Source organism: Callospermophilus lateralis, chromosome 14, assembly GCF_048772815.1.
Source record: "Callospermophilus lateralis isolate mCalLat2 chromosome 14, mCalLat2.hap1, whole genome shotgun sequence".
NCBI lineage: Eukaryota > Metazoa > Chordata > Mammalia > Rodentia > Sciuridae > Callospermophilus > Callospermophilus lateralis.
The window spans coordinates 91732609-91754189 of record NC_135318.1 but is presented as its reverse complement, the minus strand read 5'-3'; the positions used below and the strand labels follow the sequence as shown (position 1 = coordinate 91754189).

General features: G+C 40.2%; 1 protein-coding gene across 1 annotated transcript in view; it reads left to right on the top strand.

Annotated features, from left to right (window-relative positions):
* The first annotated feature begins 5867 nt into the window (after nt 1–5867).
* Nucleotides 5868–21581, top strand: part of LOC143637868 (dynein axonemal heavy chain 9-like) — a 76076-nt gene continuing 60362 nt past the window's right edge. The window contains exons 1-5 of the mRNA XM_077105174.1: nt 5868–6089; nt 8602–8725; nt 19375–19517; nt 20569–20730; nt 20940–21173. Coding sequence (XP_076961289.1) covers nt 5868–6089; nt 8602–8725; nt 19375–19517; nt 20569–20730; nt 20940–21173 — 885 coding nt within the window. The remainder of the gene's footprint in view (nt 6090–8601; nt 8726–19374; nt 19518–20568; nt 20731–20939; nt 21174–21581) is intronic.

The window sequence follows — 21581 nt, the reverse complement described above, 5'->3', positions numbered from 1 at the left end:
TACCCACAAAATTGTGCCTTCCTTGCTGTTTTAATTAATGAGTTTGGTTCTTACCTGGGGATGATCCCTTCATACATATGGATGGGATCCCAACACCTCTCATCTTCTCAGTGACTTTACTCCTTCCTATAATTATCTTCTCTGCCTCTCTATCTCTCCTTCTCCTTTTTCTTCTCCCTCTCCATTTCCCTCTCCCTCCCCTCTTTTCTCTCTCTCCTTTTTCATGTTACCCCATCATTAATTTCTGTATGCACATTAATGTACATACACACCTACCATGTTACCACTTATCCAGGAAATAATAAAATATTCCTTGATCTTCGTATCCCTTCCCATCTACTACCCCTCATTTCTCTTCAGCAAAACTCACCAAAGAAATTATCCATTCTTGTCATACCTCCTCACCTCTAATTCTCCTCAACCCACTGCTTACCATCTGAACAAAGCGGTTCCCACGGTAATCACCACAGACTCGCCTCTTGCTAAGGTCAGTTGACATCGCTTGTATTACTGGACACCCTGTTGCATTTTTTCATGATTTACTATTGTGTCTACTTTCTTGGCTTGCATCCATCCATTCATCCAACACATGTTTATGGATTAGACCACCATAGTATGGGTATGGGGGATCTTGGTTTTATTGACTTCAGATCCCCAATACCAGGACATTGTCTGGAATCTAGCAGGTGCTCTATAAACTTTTTAACATATCATATAGGAATAAACCAAGTAGAGGAGAATAAAGGGAAGGGGGGGATGCTGGGAGATGAAGAATCCAATTTCAAATAGAGTGATCCAGAGGCCTTACCAAAAATGCAGTATCTGATATGACACATAAGATATAAAAGTCACCATGGGTCAGGTTCACAGTGCTTTGAATATATCAATTTTATTTAGTCCTTATAAAAAGACCTAAAGAAGGTAAGGCCTATTGTTCTCCCTATATTGTAAATGAGAAGAGAAGTTGCCTGAGGTCATATACCTCATAGAAAGGAAGCCAAGTCTCACACCTGTGCAGTCTGGGTCCAGAGTCTGTGCTCTTGCCCTTCACATGTGACGTTTTCCCATAAGCTTCCCCTACCCTCCACAAATCCAGTGCACAGCCTGTCTTGCTCATTGCCGAATCTCTAGTACCTTGGACAGTTCCTAGCACATAGTAGGTATTCAGTAAATAAGGGCTTAAAATGTCTACCAACTAACCCCGTGATAGTGCAACCAGTATTTTTCCTCCTCTTTAAGAGCTACCAGCACCTCTGCATCAGTTTTGGAACTGAGGCGAGTCTTTGCCCTTTAAGGGTGAATTTAATTTGGGAGAACAGCTAGTGATTCCCAACATGGGTGATCAAACTGACGGATATTGTTTTTAGGAAAAAAAAATAAGGGCTGGTTATGAGAACTGGCTTTTCTCCTGAGACTCATAAACAGAGTCTAAAGATCATTTCCAAAGAGAGGCCTGAGCCACTTTTAGTGATGGCAAAACAACTGGGAAAATGAACTGTCTTGAGGGGGCAATGCTGAAGCACAGAATGTATTCGGATGTATAATTTTCTGTACATTTGTGTTTTTTTAAAAAAAAAAAATCCATGTCCCATTCCTTTCCCCTTGCCCTGCCCTTCCCTCCCCTCCCTGTGGGCTCATTGACCCCTCTGTGCTGCCCCTACCGGCCACATATCCTTAGACCACAAAAAAGGGAGGCCAAACAATGCACTGAGAAACATGAATGATAAGCAGCAAGATGCCACAGCCTCTGGTGTCCAAGACTCAGAGCATTCAGGGCTTGCTCCTGGAAAATCCCACCCCCCTGAGACCCAAGTTGGGAGTGGCACAGGAGAAGAAAATTATCTGTATGAGCTTTCTGAGGAACCCAGGAGTCCTGTGGGGCAGGGGATGCAGAACAAGGTGAGAGCCAGCCTATTTTAATGGTGCAGTAGGATCTATGTTCATTCTGACTTCATCTGTCTATTTTCTTCTTGTCACTAGAACATTTTAGTATTTTCTTTTGTTGGATGCCCCTACACCTTCTCCCAATATTGCTTCTCTCCTTTCTCTTGCTTTAAACCCAATTGGCTGGGGTGTTTTGGCAAGGACACCTAACTTCCCCAAGCCTCATGTTCTTCATCTGTAAAACGAGAATAATAAAAATACCCTCGTGGTAAGGTTGTTGCTGCCTATGGGAAATGCTTCACCCCCGAGAAAGCAGTCAATACATATTCATTTTTCTCTTGGTGCTCTTGCTTCCATTCTCCATAATACCACTGAATTTGTTCTTCTATTGAATTCCTTCATTTATTTTTATTTTTATTTTTTTATTTCTTACATACATGACAATAGTGATATGCATTACAATCATAATTATCCATTCACAACACCTTCATAATTTCAGCAGATTCTCCTTCTGCCTTTTCTTAAAACCTTCAACTAGATCTTTTCACCCACTTTTGACACCGTCTTCATTCATCTTTTTCTTTGCCTCTTTGTTTTTTTGCACTCTCACGTGGATTTTCTGCCTGCTCTCTCTTTTTCTTTGAGAATCACTTAGCAATCATTAGTAAAAAAGAACTTCAGATGTACTTCTTTTGTGCCCAAAGTATCTTATTAGTTCTCCAGGGGATTTGTGTGTGTGTGTGTGTGTGTGTAGTCTTCAATAAACCAGCCTTCTCCAGCTGTGCTGTGTTGCATCTTCAGCTTTTGTTTTTAATCTCCCAGAAATTCAGTAAAGAGCTTAACATAGACTGGTGTGGCTGGCTGGCCCAGGAGCTCTTTAGAATATTGATCTTCTTTTTAAATTTTGTAATTTAAATGCAGAACCCTTTGCCCTCCTCGGAGGTTGTTAATGAATCCCCAGCTGGAACCTGATGCTGACAACTGCAGACTTAGCCATTCTTCTCTGGAAACTTCATCACTAACGATGTGTTTTCCATTTTAGATGTTGAATGACATGAGCAAAACTGAGTTCAGGCCTTCTAGAATGCAGCTGGGTGTTGGACATCCCAGAGAACCCAGTTGGAGTCCAAATCTTCCCCCCAAGATTGCCCCTCTCCTCCACTTTGAATCCATTCCCACCTCCCCTTTTCTAAATCAGGAGAGAGAACCTGGATATCTTAGCACCTTTCACAAAGGAGACACAAAGCAAATGACCATGACACAAAGCACATAGCACCATGAATAATTACGCACATCGTCCCAAATGTGACACTGAGTTTAAGGCATGGACATGTTCTATTTTACTTTAATAACATTTTGTTGGATATCTTCAATGTGCCAGCACGGAAATGCATACCAAACAAGTAGGCACACTCTTCAGATGTTGTGAAATGATGGTTTAAAAAGAGAGCAAGAGAAGCATAATGCTAGCTGAAAAAGTCAGAGTATAAATCTTCTAATTAAATTATTAAAGTAAAAAAGTAAAATCATTTAAAAAAACAGTAAATGCAGGTCAGTAAATGATAAACACTTAGATGAATGAATTGTAACTACATAAAATTCAGTGAGATATGATTTTAAATTCTAAAAATTTGTGTGCATCCAAAATACCTTAAAGAAAACTAAAAGGTAATAGTAAAAAGTTGGAGGGTAATTCAAAACATACATAAAAGGTCCTTACAAATGTAGAAGCCCACTTAAATTTAAAAGTGGGCAAAGGACATGAACAGAAAATTTACAAAATAAAAAAATATAGAAGGATCAATAAGCATGACAAATGTTCAATTCCATAAAAAATTAAAATTAAAACAATAATATTTTTAGCCACTAAATTGGCAAAGATTTATGTATGTGTGTTTGTGTGTGTGTGTGTGTGTGTGTGTCTACTTGCATGCATGCATGTGTGAGGTTGGGCACCAGGCCCCCCTTCATGCAGCTGGTACTGATTGTTGACACACATATACTTGTGCCGTTTCCTTCCCAACAACAAATACAATGCGGACCCACAGTTAGTTTATGCTAATTCTGACCAAGTCATCAGTACATGCAAGAAATTTGCCCTAATAAGAAAATTCATCACAAAGAAGCTCAGCATGAGCCCTGTGACCTCACACCTACTTATTGTAACTTGTCAAACCCCACCCACCAAAACTACTTCCCAGCCCTCCCTCCAAACTGATGTCACACAGACCTTAAGTCACTGCACCATTACTTAATTTGGGTATAGCATTTCTAATCATAATATCATTAACATAAGACAGGAAATAGGAATGTATTCTGTGAAATTCAATTTCAAATGGATCCCTGTTCTATTTGGCCAAATGCTACCTGAATTCTTATTATCGTTTTCTTTTTGTCCCAAGATCACCAACACCTACATTCACGGATTTATATTCTAATTCAGTGAATACAATCCAATAAATCCTCATCCTGCAATACCACAGATTCACCTTTTGATCAGTTTTACCTTAGAAAGGTAAAACTTAGTGCTATCTTCTGGGGGTGGTTTTCTGGAACATATCAAAAGCTACAGAAAGTGTCCTACTGCCTGACTCAGCAATTTTACTCCTAGGAACTTATCCCAAGGAAAAAAATTAGAGATCGAAACAAAGAGATTATATTTTATTATTTATAGCTGAACTATGTTGGAGACAATCTAAACATCCAACAGTAGGCTATTACAGATAAGCAACCTATTCTACTTTTATACCAATATAATATTCATGTTTTATACAATATTGTCCCAGCATCAAAAGCAAGATGCAGCAGATTGTTACTGTCAGAGGGAAATAATCAGAGTATAATGCTAAATGAAAAAAAAAATGGTTCAAAACACTACCTTCAGTCTAAAGAGTGAACCTAAACCCAATTTTTAAAAATTGACGAGATATAAATATATTGACTTTTTAGGTGTAATGAATGTATGTATGCATAACTACGTATTTACAAAAAATAGATAGTAAGGAAAAGTCCACAAGGCCAATTAATTATTAATATCAATAATGTTTCTTACTAGACAGCAGCCAATTGTGTATTTTTCCAGTGGTTTTATACATTTTGTGCAATGCATAGCCATTGTTTTCAAGATGGACATGAAACGGGAACAGGATTTCTTTTTATAAATAACGTGCACCCAGGAGAGGGCTTAAAGAAAAGGTTGGCAGCGTCTCCTAGAGAGAGTTTGGAGGGCTTGATGCAGAGTGGCGTTTGAGGAAGGCTTGGGAGGACCGGGGCAGTGGCTTCCTTTGGAGAGGGTGGTCTAAGCCCAGCGTGAGACCTGGAACATTTCCCCATGCTGAGGTGGGCACTGAGGGCGATGAGAAGAAGCTAAGCCATGAGGGGAAGAATCCAGAAGCCAAGGATGTGGGTGTCTTGCGGGTTGGCAATTATGCAAACATTCATTACAAGAGCATCAACATCCACCAAGGACTGAAGGAGGAAGAGAGAAACTATGTCAGGCTCTGTTCTTACCCTTCCTGCCTCACGCTCCTCTTCTTTCCTAAGACGAACACACTGTTCTGGTCTTGCCATGTCCCCAAGCCTCCCCTGATATTAATTATTATTATTATTATTTTAGTAATATGTCTTCTACTTTTCTCTTTTTTCCTGTTCCCTCTTCTTGCCCAAAAGCACAAATAGGGGAGACTAAGTGAAGTGGGGCTGGGGGGCGGGCAAAGTCAGGCTTAATGGGGAGAAGAGGGAGAAGAATCCTGGGCCCCTCCCCATCCATCCCTGTGGCTGACCCCTGAAGTGCTGCCTGCCTGGCCTGGACTTGTCTCTCCCTGGTTCACTGAAGGCTATGGATTCAAGCAAATCAACAGCAACTTTAGTCCACTTGGGCAAGAAGGCAGAGCCAGGTTTGGGGACATTTTATCAGGTCCCCTTGGCTCAGCCCATGATGCACTGCTTCCAAGGAAGGATCCTATTCCCCCTAAGATGGTTATATGCCTCGTACTGGGAAAAGTCTGATCAAAGGAGCAGGCCTCTGCTTCTTCCTCTGTAGCTGCCATATCAATCGCATCTTGGAGTCCCCACGGGGGAATGCTCTGCTGATTGGCGTAGGTGGGAGCGGCAAACAGAGTCTGACAAGGCTGGCGGCTTTCATCAGCTCCATGGATGTGTTCCAGATCACGCTGCGCAAAGGCTACCAGATCCCTGACTTCAAGGTGAGAAGGCCCGCCGGCTGGGGAGTAGACTCAGCCTCTGTCCAACCACCCACGACTCCTTGTCAACCTTCCTTAGCTCTCTAGTTCCCCTGTCCAGAGTCTCCCTTTAATTGTCCATTTTCTCCTTAGTGTCTGGGTTGGTGACAGGAGGGGCTCTTTTCTTATGAGACTCAGCCTGCGCGCAGTGACCTCTCCAAGGTCTGCCTTTGCAAGTCCCCAGCTGCCCTTAGGACATCCGTGGGGCCTCAGCTTTTGCCCCAAATCTATATCAAATTCAGCGTGCAGCTTGCTAGCTTCCCTAGTACATGCAGGAAGAATCCCAACAGTCTTCCCAAGTTTTATTAAGAAATTCAGATTTTAAAAGATGGATTCAATAATCACTGGCCCCCTCAGGTCCTGCAGGGACATTTTCTGGTTTCAGAGAGCAGCCCTTAGGAGCCACGCGTGATGCATGTTCTGGAAAGTGAAGAAAGGACACATACAACCTTCAGAGATCCTTTGTCTAGTCCTCTCACTTTTATGCATGGCCACAACCAAGTCACAATAGAAAGTCATGGTGTCATTTATATCGAGATGCTCTGCCTTTCCTGTTCCTGGAAGAACTCCAGCCAGCCCTGAGCCACCTGCTCTCATAATATTCCAGCCACTGATGGGAGAGGTACATGCTGGCTTCTGCTCTGAAGCCACAGCTCAGGCTCTTGACACTGGCTGTATCCAAGGTCATACATCAGGTTCAGATTAGGTCTTTCTTCAGGGTTTCAAAAAAAAAAAAAAAAAGATAAAACAAGACAGCATAGTAATGGGAGCTATGCATTTACAGAATGATGTAAGACAGTAGTTCTACACTGAGACTTTGGCTAAATCCCAGAATCGCTAGGGATCTTCAAATAATGCCAATGGCTGCATCCCATCCCCAGCTATTCTGACTCAACTAGCATGAGAAATAGCCTGGGCATTAGGGTTTTTCAAAGCATCCTCCAGATGATTCTAATGAGAATTAAAAAACACTGCCTTAGATCATTTTGTAAAAGCATAAGGTAAGAACCATTGATCTAAAAGGAAGTGTATTATCTTGAATTATTTGGATACCAAGAAAGCTCTGCAACAATGTTACTGAAAGCGCAGTCCTTGCCCCCTATGCCAAAACAATAACAAGGACACAGTTTTGAGAAAAAGGAAAAAAGAAGTTTTATTGCTTTGCTCCGAAAGGAGAAGCACAGGGGATTCCTGTTCCAGAGGCTGTGATTCTGTCAATCAAGGGAAGCAGGGGGCTTTTAAAGAGGTGATTCAAAGGCTGCATTCCAGCGTTCTCTGTTGGAGATGTAATTCACTTGTTCATTTGGGAGATAGTCATTTCTGAGATCTTCCTGTGCCATCCCCAAAGTCTGGATTGCTTCTTTCCTGTGATGGGGTGTGTGCTCAAGAACAGATAACTCTGTCTAGCATGGGAAGAAAGGTAATCCTGTTTCCCTGAGATTAGAGTGAGAGAGAGAGATTAGGGAGGAGCAGGGAGAGAGGAAGAGAAAGAAACATGTCCATTTTTAAAATAAGTCACTGTGGCCGAGCAGCCAGGGATGTATTCAAAGCACAAAGAGGACCACTATTATCGGAACAGAATGTAGGAGGCTGTTAGGAAATAATCTCTGACTGGTGATAGGAAAGAGAGCAAGGGGTTCTGGGGCTGTAGCTTAGTGGTAGAGCATTTGCCTCGCATGTGTGAGGCCCTGGGTTCGATCCTCAATACCACATAAAAATAAATAAACAAAATAAAGATATTGCATCCATCTACAACTAAAAAAAAACTATTAAAAAGAAAGAAAATAGAGCAAGGTACTGGACAATGGCTGCGCTTTGTGAAGTTGATATAGCAAAAGAACCGTGACTGACCATGCTGGGTAAATTCAGGGCCTGGCATCCTTGCCCCAAACTTCATCCATCCATAGTTTTGAATGTGTGATTGCCTACAGCTGATTGTCTGTTGCAGGGAAAGTGTATTCCCCAATCTATATTTTTTTTTCAATGAAAGTTTTGCTGGAGCTAGTCATAAGAACGCAAGAGGCTGCCAACATGAGATAGCCCCAAGAACAAAATCCTTCTGTCAAGACCAAAAGCAGTTACCTGCCTTCTAGAGCAGGTCATTTGCTTGCATAATAATACAAGTAAAACAGATGAACAGAGAACACCTCCATCCTTTGGAAAGGACCACCTCTCCTATATCCACACAAATCAAAAACTCCAGGAGCTCGTTAAGGAGTCCCCACAGTTGTATGAATTAGAGGTCCTCCCTATGTGGTTTTACTCACCCAACTCCATTGGCACTGAGCCTGGGAGTGAGGGAGGCAGATTTTCCTACCTGTCAGTGCAAGGTAGCATTCTCCCTGCCTCTCACTGTCACCTTGCTTTATTTCCAATTAAGATAGATAAGAAAATGGTTCCATTTCTAAAGAGTGGATTGGGGATCTCTTTCAAGAAGGTCCCCTTCTCAGGATTTCTGGTATCGATTTTCCCACAGGTGGACCTGGCTGGCCTGTGTCTGAAAGCTGGGGTGAAGAATCTCAGCACCGTGTTCCTCATGACTGATGCCCAGGTGGCTGACGAGCGGTTCCTGGTGCTCATCAACGATCTCTTGGCATCTGGTAAGAGGTTATTTGCACTCGAGTGTGGAGACAACCACCAAGGTCAGAAATGATGAGTCATAGAAATGAGGGAGAAAATTGATAACAGTGAAGGACTGGGTCATTGAAGCCCTTCCCAGGTTTGGTGCTGGGCCCACTGTCCTGGCTCTTAGATTCTACTTGCATTGCAAATCAGGCAATAATCTTGAGGCTGTCTTACTGGGACAAGATCAGGTTATGGGAAGAAAAGCAGGTAAGAACCTGGGAATCTGCTTAGTCAGAGAAAAGGTGCTATTTCTTCTCTATATTCATCATGAAGAAAAGCTGAAGGTTAGGTATTGGCAGGAAGAAATACAGAGATAATGAATACCCAACACTGGAAAAAATTGGGTTGCCAATGTAATTCACCAAAGATTCAGAACCTGCTGGAAGCAGAAACAGATGTAGAATATTTCCACATCATTTTCCTTAGTTCCTGATGACCTTGACAGGAGTTGTCTAGTGCCCTGTGACACTATCTGTGCAAGATAGGGCTTCAAAGAAAAGCTTGATTCTTGCTGCATTATTGTTCTTATTGATGAGTATATAATTCCCCAAAGTCATATAAATATATATGTACACTTCATACACTCAAATTTACATGAGACAATAGAGTACATAAGAAAATAAAATGCATACATTAAGCATCTATATAAACATGTATATATTTATATCAATTAAAGGGAGAACATATATTCCTGGCTCTTAAACCAAATGCAGCCTCTGTAAAACCACCTCTTCACCAGGGAAAAGAAAACAGCATTCCAAGATGTTCCTGAACAAAATTTCTTCCTTCAGCTTCCCAGAATTTCAAAAGTCCATTTCTCCACAATCCATCCCCTAGATCTATTGAACATTCTTTAGTTTATAAAGTCAATATGGTCCCCAGGTACTTGTGTCCCTCATCTGTCCCAGGCCGTAAGTAACTTATTTCAGGATAGCTCCTAACAATCCCTACGAGCTTCACTGCTTCAGAACATAGCCTGCTTCATATTTTGTGGCAATCCACCTCATGCTCTGTCACTGTTGTTCCACGAAGAGCCTCTGGTCCCAGTCCAGACCATGCACTAGCAGGTCTTGTTTCTGAGGAGGGTCTGTGTCCCAGGATCCTTAGCATGCTGGCTCCCCACACTCATTTCTTCCCCAGACTGTTCTGTTTACATTAGCTTTATATGCAGACATTTTCCTACCAACTCCTGTGCATTTTCTGGAGTTGCAGGTATAGCTTCCTTGCAAGGATTCCATGTCAGAAAGAATCAAGGTTTGCATAGACGTATTAAGGTGGAGATATAGTTAAGATTAGCACTTTTTTTTTCCCTCATCATTTTTTTTTTTTTTTTGGTGGGGAGAGGTTGGGGGTACTGGATATTTCCCTTCCTAAATACTGCCTTTAACATCTCATCACTGTAGTAGTTAACCTACAATATTATCTCACCTTTTATTATTTTATTAAATAAAACAAACAAACAAAAAGGAATCCAATTGGCCTACCACTCTGAAACTATCCTACAGCCTAATTTTTAAAACTGCCTAAGAGAGTAAAAGTGTGTTTCCAAAAATGTGTAGCTTTGGAGACGTCAGGCCTGGTGCCAGCCTCGCTCTGTTATTCAGTTGGCACCAATCCAGCCAGATCACCTTCTCCTAAAATAATGCCTGGGACATAGAAGTTGTTAGACTTTTGCCAAATGAAGTTTTAGTCCTCAATTAAGTATCTTTAATTTTTCATCTGGACAACAACTTTTCTCAAGTGCAAATGAATTTCTGAAGCCTTGCCCAGTGAAAACGTAATGAAGTCAGCCTCCTCCAAAGGCATGGAGTTTCCAGCTCACAGTTTCCTTGTAAAGCTTCTATGTCAAAAAGAAGCAAGCTTTGCCTAGACATGTTAAGGTAGAGGTATAGTTAAGATTAGCACATTTTTTTCTCCTAATCATTTTTTTGGGGAGGAGTACTGGATATTGAACCCAGGGGAGCAATATCTTTGGCCTTTTTATTTATTTATTTTTTTTATTTTGAGACAGTCTCACTAAGTTGCTTAGGGCCTTGCTAAGTGGAAGAGGCTGGCTTTGAACTTGCAATCTTCCTGCCTCAGCCTTCTGAGTGGCTAAGATCACAGCCTTGTTTAACTTGACCACTTCAACAGGGAAGATTAGAGCATCTCTTAGTCCTAATTTTACCTATCCAATAAATAATTTCTGGCAAGATTGTACTGATTGCTAGGCCAACCAAGGTTGCAGGGACTTCTCAAAATCTCACCATCTTCTTAATTTTTTAATGGGGTTGGGTCACGTAATTACTCCATCCTTGAAAAGCACAATAAAGACTAGGAAAGTATACCTTGGGCTCCCTTGACCATAACCCATTACTTCATAGTCATCTATAAATCCTTCCAGGTTGTCTATAAAAGCACAGTTAGGGGCTGGGGATGTGGCTCAAGCAGTAGCGGGCTCACCTAGCATGCATGGGGCATTAGGTTCGGATGTCAATGATACACCTCTTACAAGCTGGGTGGCCACCCAGGTTACAAGTAGATAAAGCATATCTCTGAGCCATGTCCCTTGGATGCCACCATCTTAAATAGGGAACATGCAGATGCTGTGACACTGTGCATTAAATATAGACTCTTGCTGGATCTGAAAAGTTTAATTCTTGCTATGTTCTTATTGGCCTGTTATGATAGACTACGAAAAATGTACATCATCAAAGTCATGAGTTAAGGAACTCTTACGAAAGTTGTTCTCTTGATCCTTGACCCAAGTTTAGCAAGTCCCCATCCTAATTTAGTAAAAGAAAAGAGAATTACCAAGTCCCCCTCTAATTTTCCACCCTTCTAGAAAGTCCGTTCACTTATTGCAGTACCCCTGCCCAATAAGCACTAACTGGCTAAGAAACTAGGAAACTATACCTTATATTTGGACCAATATCCTATTGGTAAATAGAACAGTCTAGTCTAGGTGTGATGTCTCTTCCTATCCTAACTCTGAAAGATTTCATACTTCATTTTACTCTGAAATTTTATGTTTGGAATTTCCTTTCACTTTTCAGAAGTCTTAATTACCTCCCTCTAAAATTAAGATCTGTTTTCCTTGACTTAGGCTAGATCATTTTCCACTTCTTCATTTATTCAACAACCACTTATTAAGCTCCCATGCTCCAGTCACAAGGTCCTATGCTTCTCTGAGAAACAGGTAGCCTCTGTATAGCCTAGGGAAGAGTGTAGAGCAACTGGGCCCCTTCTGTTCTAAAGTCATAGGCACAGTTCAGTCTCCACCTCTGACCCAGACTGTTCTTTTTATATTTGGCCCAATATCCGGTTGGTATATAGAACGTGAAAAGATCACCTCATCTTCTAGGTTGCCATGTTAGTGTTCTACACATATCACATGAAGATGCAGAGTCTGGTAAGATTTGTAATGAACTTGGCATTAGAGGGTTCTCCTGTGAGCAACTGGAACTGGGCTTCCATAGATGAATGAGCCTTCTATGCTGTTGTATAAGCTAACTTCTGACCCAGTTTATCTGAAAGAAAGGAAAAAACCACAAAACTTGGAGCAAAAGGACAGCCAGAAAGCACGCATTGAACCTCTTGAATGTATTCTGTGGACTCATTGGATCTGATCACAAGTAGTGCAACTTTGAACTCACATTCTCCAGATGCAAAAACAGAAATCCCAAGAGGGTGATGCAAAAAGATGCTTAAGTAATCAGCGTTTTGTTTCCTCGTTGTGGTACCCAAGTCCCATACAGGTTCTTCTCGACTTTGTGTGTCTGTGGATTTCCTTACATGGCTAAATTTTCCCTCACTATATCCAAGGCAAAAACAATGGCCACCAGTTTTTCTCCCAAAACATTTCTGAATCCATATCTTCTCTGACTCTGATGTTATCACTTTTTGATTCAACAAGTGCAGGTACTTCTTAACTCATCTCTCTCCTTTGCAGACAATCCCCTGGAATTATACTTTAGACAGGGCTTATCAAAAGTACAATTCCTGTATTAATTCCTAACTGGGTGCAGGATAAAACCCAAGCCCCTTTTGTATCAGGAAATGTCTAACACTGAAGTAGCATATTATGCTGTTTTCTGACATCCTTTTTCATGATGGTCATTTTGAACCTCGTTTCCTTCTCTTTCTTGGTCTGGATTCACTCCTACTCATATTAGAAGACATGCTTAAGTGTTATCTCTCTACTGATCCACTGTCACCCCTATGTAAGTCCCCTCTGTGTTCCTAAAGCAGTTGATATCATCCTTATATTGAAACAAGATTATAAATTCATGAAAGGCAAAGACTATATTGTGTTGGTTAATTTTATTTTGTTAAATAATTCAGAGATACAAAAACAGAATGATTAAATACCTATCATCCAGTTTAGGAAGTAAAACAAAGCAGGTAAAACTGTAGCCACCTGCAGAGGCTGTATTTTTTTTTCTTCTTTCATACCTTCTGTGCTCAGCCCGTCTCCTGGCCCATAATTACTGTTCAGGAGGCATTCATTCCTTGAACAAAGGTGTGTAATATCAGGAAAATGACATGCCATCATACATATTACTTATTATCAAGGGACAACAGGCTTTCAGAAGTCTTCCTGCCATGGATAGAGAGGAACAGACATACCGAAATAACTGTCACACTTCTCCCTTGAGACCCAGGAACTATTTTTGAAAACTATCAGAATGTGGTCGGGTTGAAACTCATAAGCAAGTGTAAGACTGGGGTCATGGAGCATCTAACCCTTAGTTTTACCCTTTTAATCACCACGCTTCAGTTAACAGAACTTTGTGAAACTATCAGGGTCTCTTCTCACTCAAGCAGTTACGTCCTCTGAGGAATCTGAAACATTATTTTAATGACAAAACTATTTTAATGACCACAGAAAACCTGCAAGCACTTGGAGGCAAAAATAGTGTTTCCCAGTTTCAGGCCTCAGGAGGAAAGTTTTCAGATGTCTCAATAGCTTCTGCCTCTGTTCCCATCACAAGTCCCCCCCCCCCCCGCAGTTCATCTTCCTGCTTTCAACACGATATGGCACATCACAGAATAAGTGACAGGAATATTGTCAGGAGAAACTGGAGGAACACATCTGAAAATCAGACTTTGCTAGGAATTCAGAGGCATTTATCCCTAGATATTTCATCTAGCAATCCCTTCTTACAGGTTCTTGGGATCCTGTGACAAACACCACCATCCTATGAGCCTGGAAAATCCCAAAATTAACTACATGCTTTCAGCATCTTGGCTCCGGGTAGCTCAGAAGCGGTGGTCAGCAGACATTTCCTACAAAGCATCAGGAAGTCAATACTTTAGGTTTTTGCAAAGCACACATCTCTGTCACACCAACTCCACTCTGACATTGTAGTGCAAAAATCACCCCAGATAATACCTAAGAGTCCAGCTGCACACAGTCAAGTTATTCATGGACAATAAAAGGTGAACTTCAAATAACATTCATGTGCCATTCAATATATCCAATTATCAAAAATTATAAAAACCATTCTTTGCTTACAAACCATACAAAAAGGAGGTCGAGAGCCACAGTTAGCCTGCTGCATTTGCCTCCTCAGTATCCTGCATCTTTTTTTAAATAAATGACAGCAGAATGCATTACAATTCTTATTACACATATACAGCACAACTTTTCATACCTCTGGTTGTATACATGGTATATTCACACCAATTTGTGTCTTCATACATGTACTTTGGATAATAATGATCATCACATTCCACCATCATTAATTACCCCATGACCCCTTTCTTCCCCTCCCACCCCTCTGCCCTATCTAGAGTTCGTCTATTCCTCCCATGCTCCCCCTTCCTATCCCACTATGAATCAGCCTCCTTATGTCAGAGAAAATATTCAGGATTTGTTTTTTCATAAGGTGAAGGTACTGCTGTTGTAACTTACACAGGTAGGGTGTGGCTAAAGGAAGTAGGTCACTTGTGGCATTCCTTTGGGTTTCTATTTTGTCCCTGGTGAGCCAAGCTCCGGTGCTCTTTCTCCCTCTCTCTCATTCTCTCTCTGGTTCCTGGTTGCCATTGCTCTCCTCCTCTACACCTTCCGCCATGATGCTTTACCTTACCCCAGGCCCACAGCTATGGAGCCAGCCAACTACGGACTGAACCTCTGAAACTGTGAGCCAAAAATAAACTTTTCCTCCTAAAACTGTTCTTGTCATGTCTTTGGATCACAGCAATGAAAAAGCTGATGAAAACACATGATATATAGTGTTTCCAACTTTTTAGCTATGTTACTGCTTCCTTCATTCCTCTCTCCCAATCTCATCTCTTTTATTTGAAGAAACTTATCTCATTCAGGATGAGCCTCTCAACTACCTTTACGCATCTCAGTTTTCGTTTCTTTGTATATTTCTCCCTTTCTCCAATATTACCATTCCACTTCTCCAAGACCAATCCTTCAGACTGAACTAAGAACCTACCCCCTGTAGTTCCTAATTCAAAATTTTGTTCTAATCCATCTCTTCTTTAGGAAAAGTCTTGTCTTTCAAACATGACCAAGTCTCTCCCTCCAAAAGAAAATTATAAATCACCTTTCTCTCGCTTGAAATGCAAGTAACAATCACAGAGTATTTCCCCAGACTAAATTCTTAAAAGTATAAAACTCACTCCTTTCCCATTCTCACCACCCATGTTGACTTTTTTCCCTTGTTTTTCTATAATTTCTTTACAAGGTATTTTGGGAGCTCAAAATGTAATAAAACAAAACACCCATGCAATTATGAACAATGTTGCAAAATAGAAACCTGTGCAGTTTGCCAGAGTTGCTTTAAATAGATACTCAGAAACTAGATCACTAGATTGCCTTGTACCTGCATTTCAACATTGCTAAATAAAATGTCAAATTATTTTCTAGTGTAGTTATGCAAATTTAGTTTCTGGTGCATGAATACTTGTTTCCTTCCAACCTCACCAATATTTGGTTTATCTGACGTGTTAATTTTTGTCAATAGGAATGAAAGGAAATCTCACTCATTCCTTTTCCCTTTTTTGCTAGTGACACTGAGCATCTTTTTGAGTGTTCTTTGGCCATTCCTGTTCCTCTTCTGTGAGTTGCCTATTTATAGAATTGGTCCTTTGGCTCTTGGACTCTTTCTTATAGATTCATAGGGTCACATAGAGCATGGAAGGGTGGTGTCTTTGTCTCATGAATTTGAGGAATGAAATCCATGGACACAAGGGTGAGAGCAAAGTAACAGGATTTATTGAAGTAAGAAAGAAAAAAGATCTCCCAAAAGAGGAGAGGCCCCAAGAGAAGGATGCCAACAGGTGTCTATGGTCTAGGTGTTTTTAAAAGGTATATCTGATAACCCAGTGCAAGTGATTGGTAGAGTCAGGGATGCCAGCATGGACCAATCAAACACTTTAAAGCTTTAAGCTTAATAAGCCAATCATAAGTGCATAATTTCAATCCCTTATTTACATAATTAGGGGGACAGTTCCAACCTTGTGGTTTGACACATTAGGGAGAAGAAGATTCTTCAGGTAAGGGTCTACTTTGTGATCAGATGTTGCTAGGGGTAGGGACAAAGGTGACTAAAGAGGGGCTGCTCTGGTTGAAGCTGTGAGGAACAGAATTAGGAATTCTAAGTCAGTCCCCCAGACCTGAGGTCTCCCTTCAGGTTGGCATGATGCCCCCTCCCCTCCTTACCTTCTCCAAGGCCCTTATCCTGGCTGTCGATGGAAGACCTATCTCCCTGCCTCAATAGGAGTTCTGTAGATGCTTTGGATACTCACCCTTTTCTTATAATATGGGTTGTTAGTATCTTTTCAAAGTCTATGTCTGACCTTTATCATACCAATTTCTGATGTTATAAAAGTTAATGTTATTTTTTAATGCTTTGTGCTTTTCAGGATCTATTTCATCCTGAAAATTTTTTCCTAACCCAATGCCATAAAAATAATTGCCTGTGTTTTAATTCTTTAATCATTATGGGTTTTACTTTTCATATTTATATCTTTAATTCACCTTGAATTTATTTTCATAGAGTGATCTAATTGCATTTGCTATACTAATATTGAATTATCTTAGCTTTCCTTATTTGTTCTCTATACCTTTGTATCCTGATTTTGTACATCAATTTCCTGTTCATATATGTATGTGTTTCTAGGTGGTACACATTCATTGTAATCGTTTAGCCCAGTACTAACTTCTCATTGCTTCAAAAAATGTATCTTTATAAAGAAATTTGATTTCTGGCATAGCAAATCCCTCCTTCTGGTTATTCCAAAAGAATGTCATTTTTTATCAAGTTTTATTATTTTTTATTTTTTTAGTATCTTTTTCCATATTTTATTGGTGCATTATAATTTTCATAGTATCAGGACTCATTGTTACATGTTACATATTACCTTTTTACCTCCATTATTACATAATAATGGGATTCATTGTTACATGCTTATGATATAGCAATGTAATTTGGTCCCCATCCTTCCCCAGTATTTCCTCCCGTTGTCCCTCCCCCTACCCTTTACTCTTTCGGGTACATTTTAGAATATGCTTAACAAGGTCAAAACACAAACCCATTTGATTTTGTTATTGGAATTGTATCTTTGTAATAGTGTTACTACCACATCAACCCCCATGAACACAGTGTTTCTCTCCACTTATTAAGGGTTTCATTTTTTCCATTCAGTACTATGTTGTGATTTTTACATTAAGATCTTGCTCATCATTTTACGTATTTATTACTTAGCTGCCTATAATGTTTGCTGGTATTCTAAATGATAACTTTTAAATTGCCTTTTGTTTTTTACTAGAGAACAAAAATGCAATTTAATTTCCAATATTGATTTTGTATCCAGTAAGCTTGTTTTGAACATTCTTATGAGTTCTGATCATTTATATGGATATTCTCTTAGGTTTTCTATGTATAAAATTAGATTTCAAACAATAATAGTTTTATTACTTTCTTCACTCTCCTTATACATCTTCCTTCTTTTTCTCAACTTTGTGCAGTTTAAGACCTCCTATATAATGTTAAACAGAAAAAAGATAGTGATTGTATTTGTCTTGTTCTTGATTTAAAAGGGAATGTTAAGTATTTTACTACTAGGATGTTTGTTTTGGGCTGGGGTTGATATCTATTATCAAATTAAGAGAAATATCTTTATTGCTAGTTTTCCAACAGTGTTTTAGAAATCCTATGTATCTATTTCAGTAGTTACATAGTTTTACTTCCTTAATCTATTAACAGTGAACTATTTCATAGATTTTTTTTAATATTTGCTAACTTCACATTTCCAGGATAAGCTGGACTTAGTCACCATTTATTGACTTTTATACAATAGTTAGAATTTCTTAAATTTTTATTTATCAGTGAGATCAGGCATATAATTTTATTCTTATATGCTACCTAATTAATACAGTGTTTTATTTAACTTTCAGAATTTTGCCCACCTGGTAAAAAATGATAATCAGGGTTGTTTCGATGTACATTTCTATTATTATGAGGCTGAGTGTCTGTTCATGTTTGACATCCTAATTTGTATAAGCTTAAAAGTAACTAAGCAGTTTGGATATGCATTTCTATGGTTACAAGTTAGACCTCTATTCATATGTTCAAGAGACATTTTCATTTCCTTTACCGTAAACTCCCTTTCCATATTCTTCATTCTATCATTCTATTGATTTTCTGATCTTTTATTTGTAGACAATTTTTTTACATATTAAAGAGATTGATCATTTGACAATAATCTAAATTAACATATATTTTCTTAATTTTTCCTCGTATTTTTCTTAATTTTTCCTCTGTAGTTGTTATTCTTTGCCTATGGTATTTCAACCATGAATTTTTTTAAAAAATTTTGTGTTGTCAAATTTATCAAATTTTATGCATCAGATTTATCTTTCTGCTAAAATAAATTAGTTGAGTTATAGTTAGAAAGTCCTTCCCCACTCAGAGGTTATGAGAATATTTTCTTTTTTGTTTTTATGGGGATTTTTTTTTCCTGATAGTTAAATCAATGACCCATTTAAATTTACCTTAGCATACAATGTAAAATAAGAACCCAACCATGATTTTTTTAGTTCTTAATACTACATATTGAATTATTAAATAGTTCATCTTTTCCCCATGGATTTTAGGTATCATATTTATTTTATTCCAAATTCCATGAAACCACTACTGCTTTCTCCCCCTCCTTTCTTATAGAAAATGATAGTTCTCTCTTCTGAAATATAAGGATTTGCAATATATGTTTCTTATGGCTCTTTTCACCCACTATCTTAAAACTAAATAAATTTTACATCTCCAGGTAAATGTTAAGCTCTTTAAGAACAAAATTTCCAGAAGGGCCAACAATACAGTAATTATTAAATAAGTGTTTTATGTGAAAGAAGAAAAGCCTATTGAAATGCTACCAATTGTCAATGCCAGGACAATGCCCTATACCAATGCCAATGCCCTCCTCCTCCTCCCTGCCCCATCCATTGCTAGACACTCTCCTATCCTGGGTCTAGTGCATTCATAGTGTCTCTCCAGCTCACCAGCAAGAGAGGTGGAATCTGGTGTAAACACCAAGAGACCCGTGCTCCAAGGCAAGATAACCATCCATGTCTGATTGCATCATTTAGCAAGATGCCAAAGCTGCCCATCCGCCCTCTGTTTATTCCCAGGAGAGATCCCAGATCTCTACTCTGATGATGAAGTTGAGAACATCATAAACAACGTGCGGAATGAAGTCAGGAGCCAAGGTCTGGTTGACAACAGGGACAACTGCTGGAAGTTCTTCATAGATCGAGTCCGACGGCAGCTGAAGGTAAAGAAAGATTGACCCACGGGGTAGACAGGGACCAGAAATGGTTCATGGGAGTCTACTGATATTTTTGGACATGGCCATCCTTACTGATTTTCTTAAGGGTAGGGGTGAGAGCTCAATGCCCGTGTCAGCCTGAGCACCACTGGAAAGATGACTTTCTCATCTGCTTTGTGGACCGTGCCCTCTCTTAATTTCTTGATCTCTTGCTGGGAAAGCTGGCTAGAGTGTATGGATGTGGTCTCTGCTAGATGTGCTTCACAATTCCCTGGAAGATCAGGAACACAAAGCCATGTCTGCTTCTCCCCTCCCTCATTTTTTTTTATTAATACATTATAGTTATACAGATGGATGGGACCTCTTGTTACATATTCTCACATACACACAACATAACGACATAATTTGGTCAATATCCTTCCCCAGCATTTCTTCCGTGCCTCCTCATTCTCCTCCCTGTGGTCTATTTTCTCTATTGATCTCCCTTCAATTTTTAGGAGATCTACCCTCACCTTCCTTTCCTTTTCCTCTCTAGCTTCCATATATGGGAGAAAACATACGACCCTAACCTTCTGAGTTTGACTTATTTTGCTTCACATGACGGTCTCTGGTTCCATCCATTTTCCTGAAGATGCCATAATTTCATTTTTATTTATGGCTGAGTAAAACTCCCATATATATATATTTACATTTTCTTCATTCATTCACCCTTTGATAGACACCTAGGATGGCTCCACAGTTTATCTACTGTGAAGCGTGCTGCTGTTGACTATGTATGTGTCAATGGAATAAGGTGGCTTTAATTCTTCAGGGTAAATACAGAGGAGTGGTATGGCTGGGTCAGATGGCAGTTCCATGCCCAGTCTTTTAAGGAGCCTGAATACTGATTTCCATAGCGGTTGTACTAACTTACGATTCCACTGAGGATATAGAAGTGTTCCTCTTTCTCCAGCATTTAGTATTGCTTGTCTTTTTGACGACTGCCATTCTGTCATGTCTCCTTCTCTGTGTTTCTCTGGTACCTTTCTTTGCTCTCTCCATCCTTCTGACTTCTCAGGTGACTCTCTGTTTCTCCCCCGTGGGGAACAAGCTGAGGGTCCGCAGCAGGAAGTTCCCAGCCATTGTGAACTGCACGGCCATCGACTGGTTCCATGAGTGGCCTCAGCAAGCCCTGGAGTCTGTCAGCCTCCGCTTCTTGCAGGACACGGAGACCATTGAGGTGAGAGGGGGAAAGGAGACACTCCTCCATGTCCTCCTCACCTCAGGGCACAGAGGATTTCGCATCCAGAGGTCAGGGTTAAAGTTCAAGCTCAGCTAGAATGAAACTGGGACACAATTTTCCCATGTGGTGAAGGAAGATCTGGGGTGGGCTGTCACCTTCGAGCTTCATGGCAAAATGATCTCCTTATTCCTGCTGTGTGATTTTAGCCCACAGTCAAGCAATCAATCAGCAAGTTCATGGCCTTCGTCCACGCGAGTGTCAACCAAACCTCCAAGTCTTATCTGAGCAATGAGCAGCGTTACAACTACACAACTCCCAAATCCTTCCTGGAGTTCATCAGACTCTACCAGAGCTTGTTGTGCAGGAACGGAAAGGAGCTAAAGTCTAAAATGGAACGACTCGAGAATGGGCTTCTGAAGCTTCATAGCACCTCTGCCCAGGTGAGTCATGCCCTTCTCTCCTGCCTGCAGAGGACTTAGAGGAATAGAAATGGCCCCAAACCAGCACAATGGAGGGACTGCAATCAAGATATGGAAAACATTTATGATTTTCCAGGAATCTGCGGCAGAAACAGTGCCAAATGTTAAGGCTGACCTCCCCCAACAGAGACACATGTCCTTACTTTCATATCAGGTCTGCCCCCCTCTGAAGCTGGCATCCCCTGAGCCACCTCTTCTCTTTTCCCTCTTTGCAATCTTCTTTTCCTCCACTTTCCTTTTCTCTCCAATTCACTTTCCTCCTGCCTTAGTCTGTCTTGTGTTCTATAGCAAGATACCTGAGGCAGTGTGTTTTATAAAGATAAGAGGTTTATTTGGCTAACAATTCTGAATATTCAAGTTCATGGCACC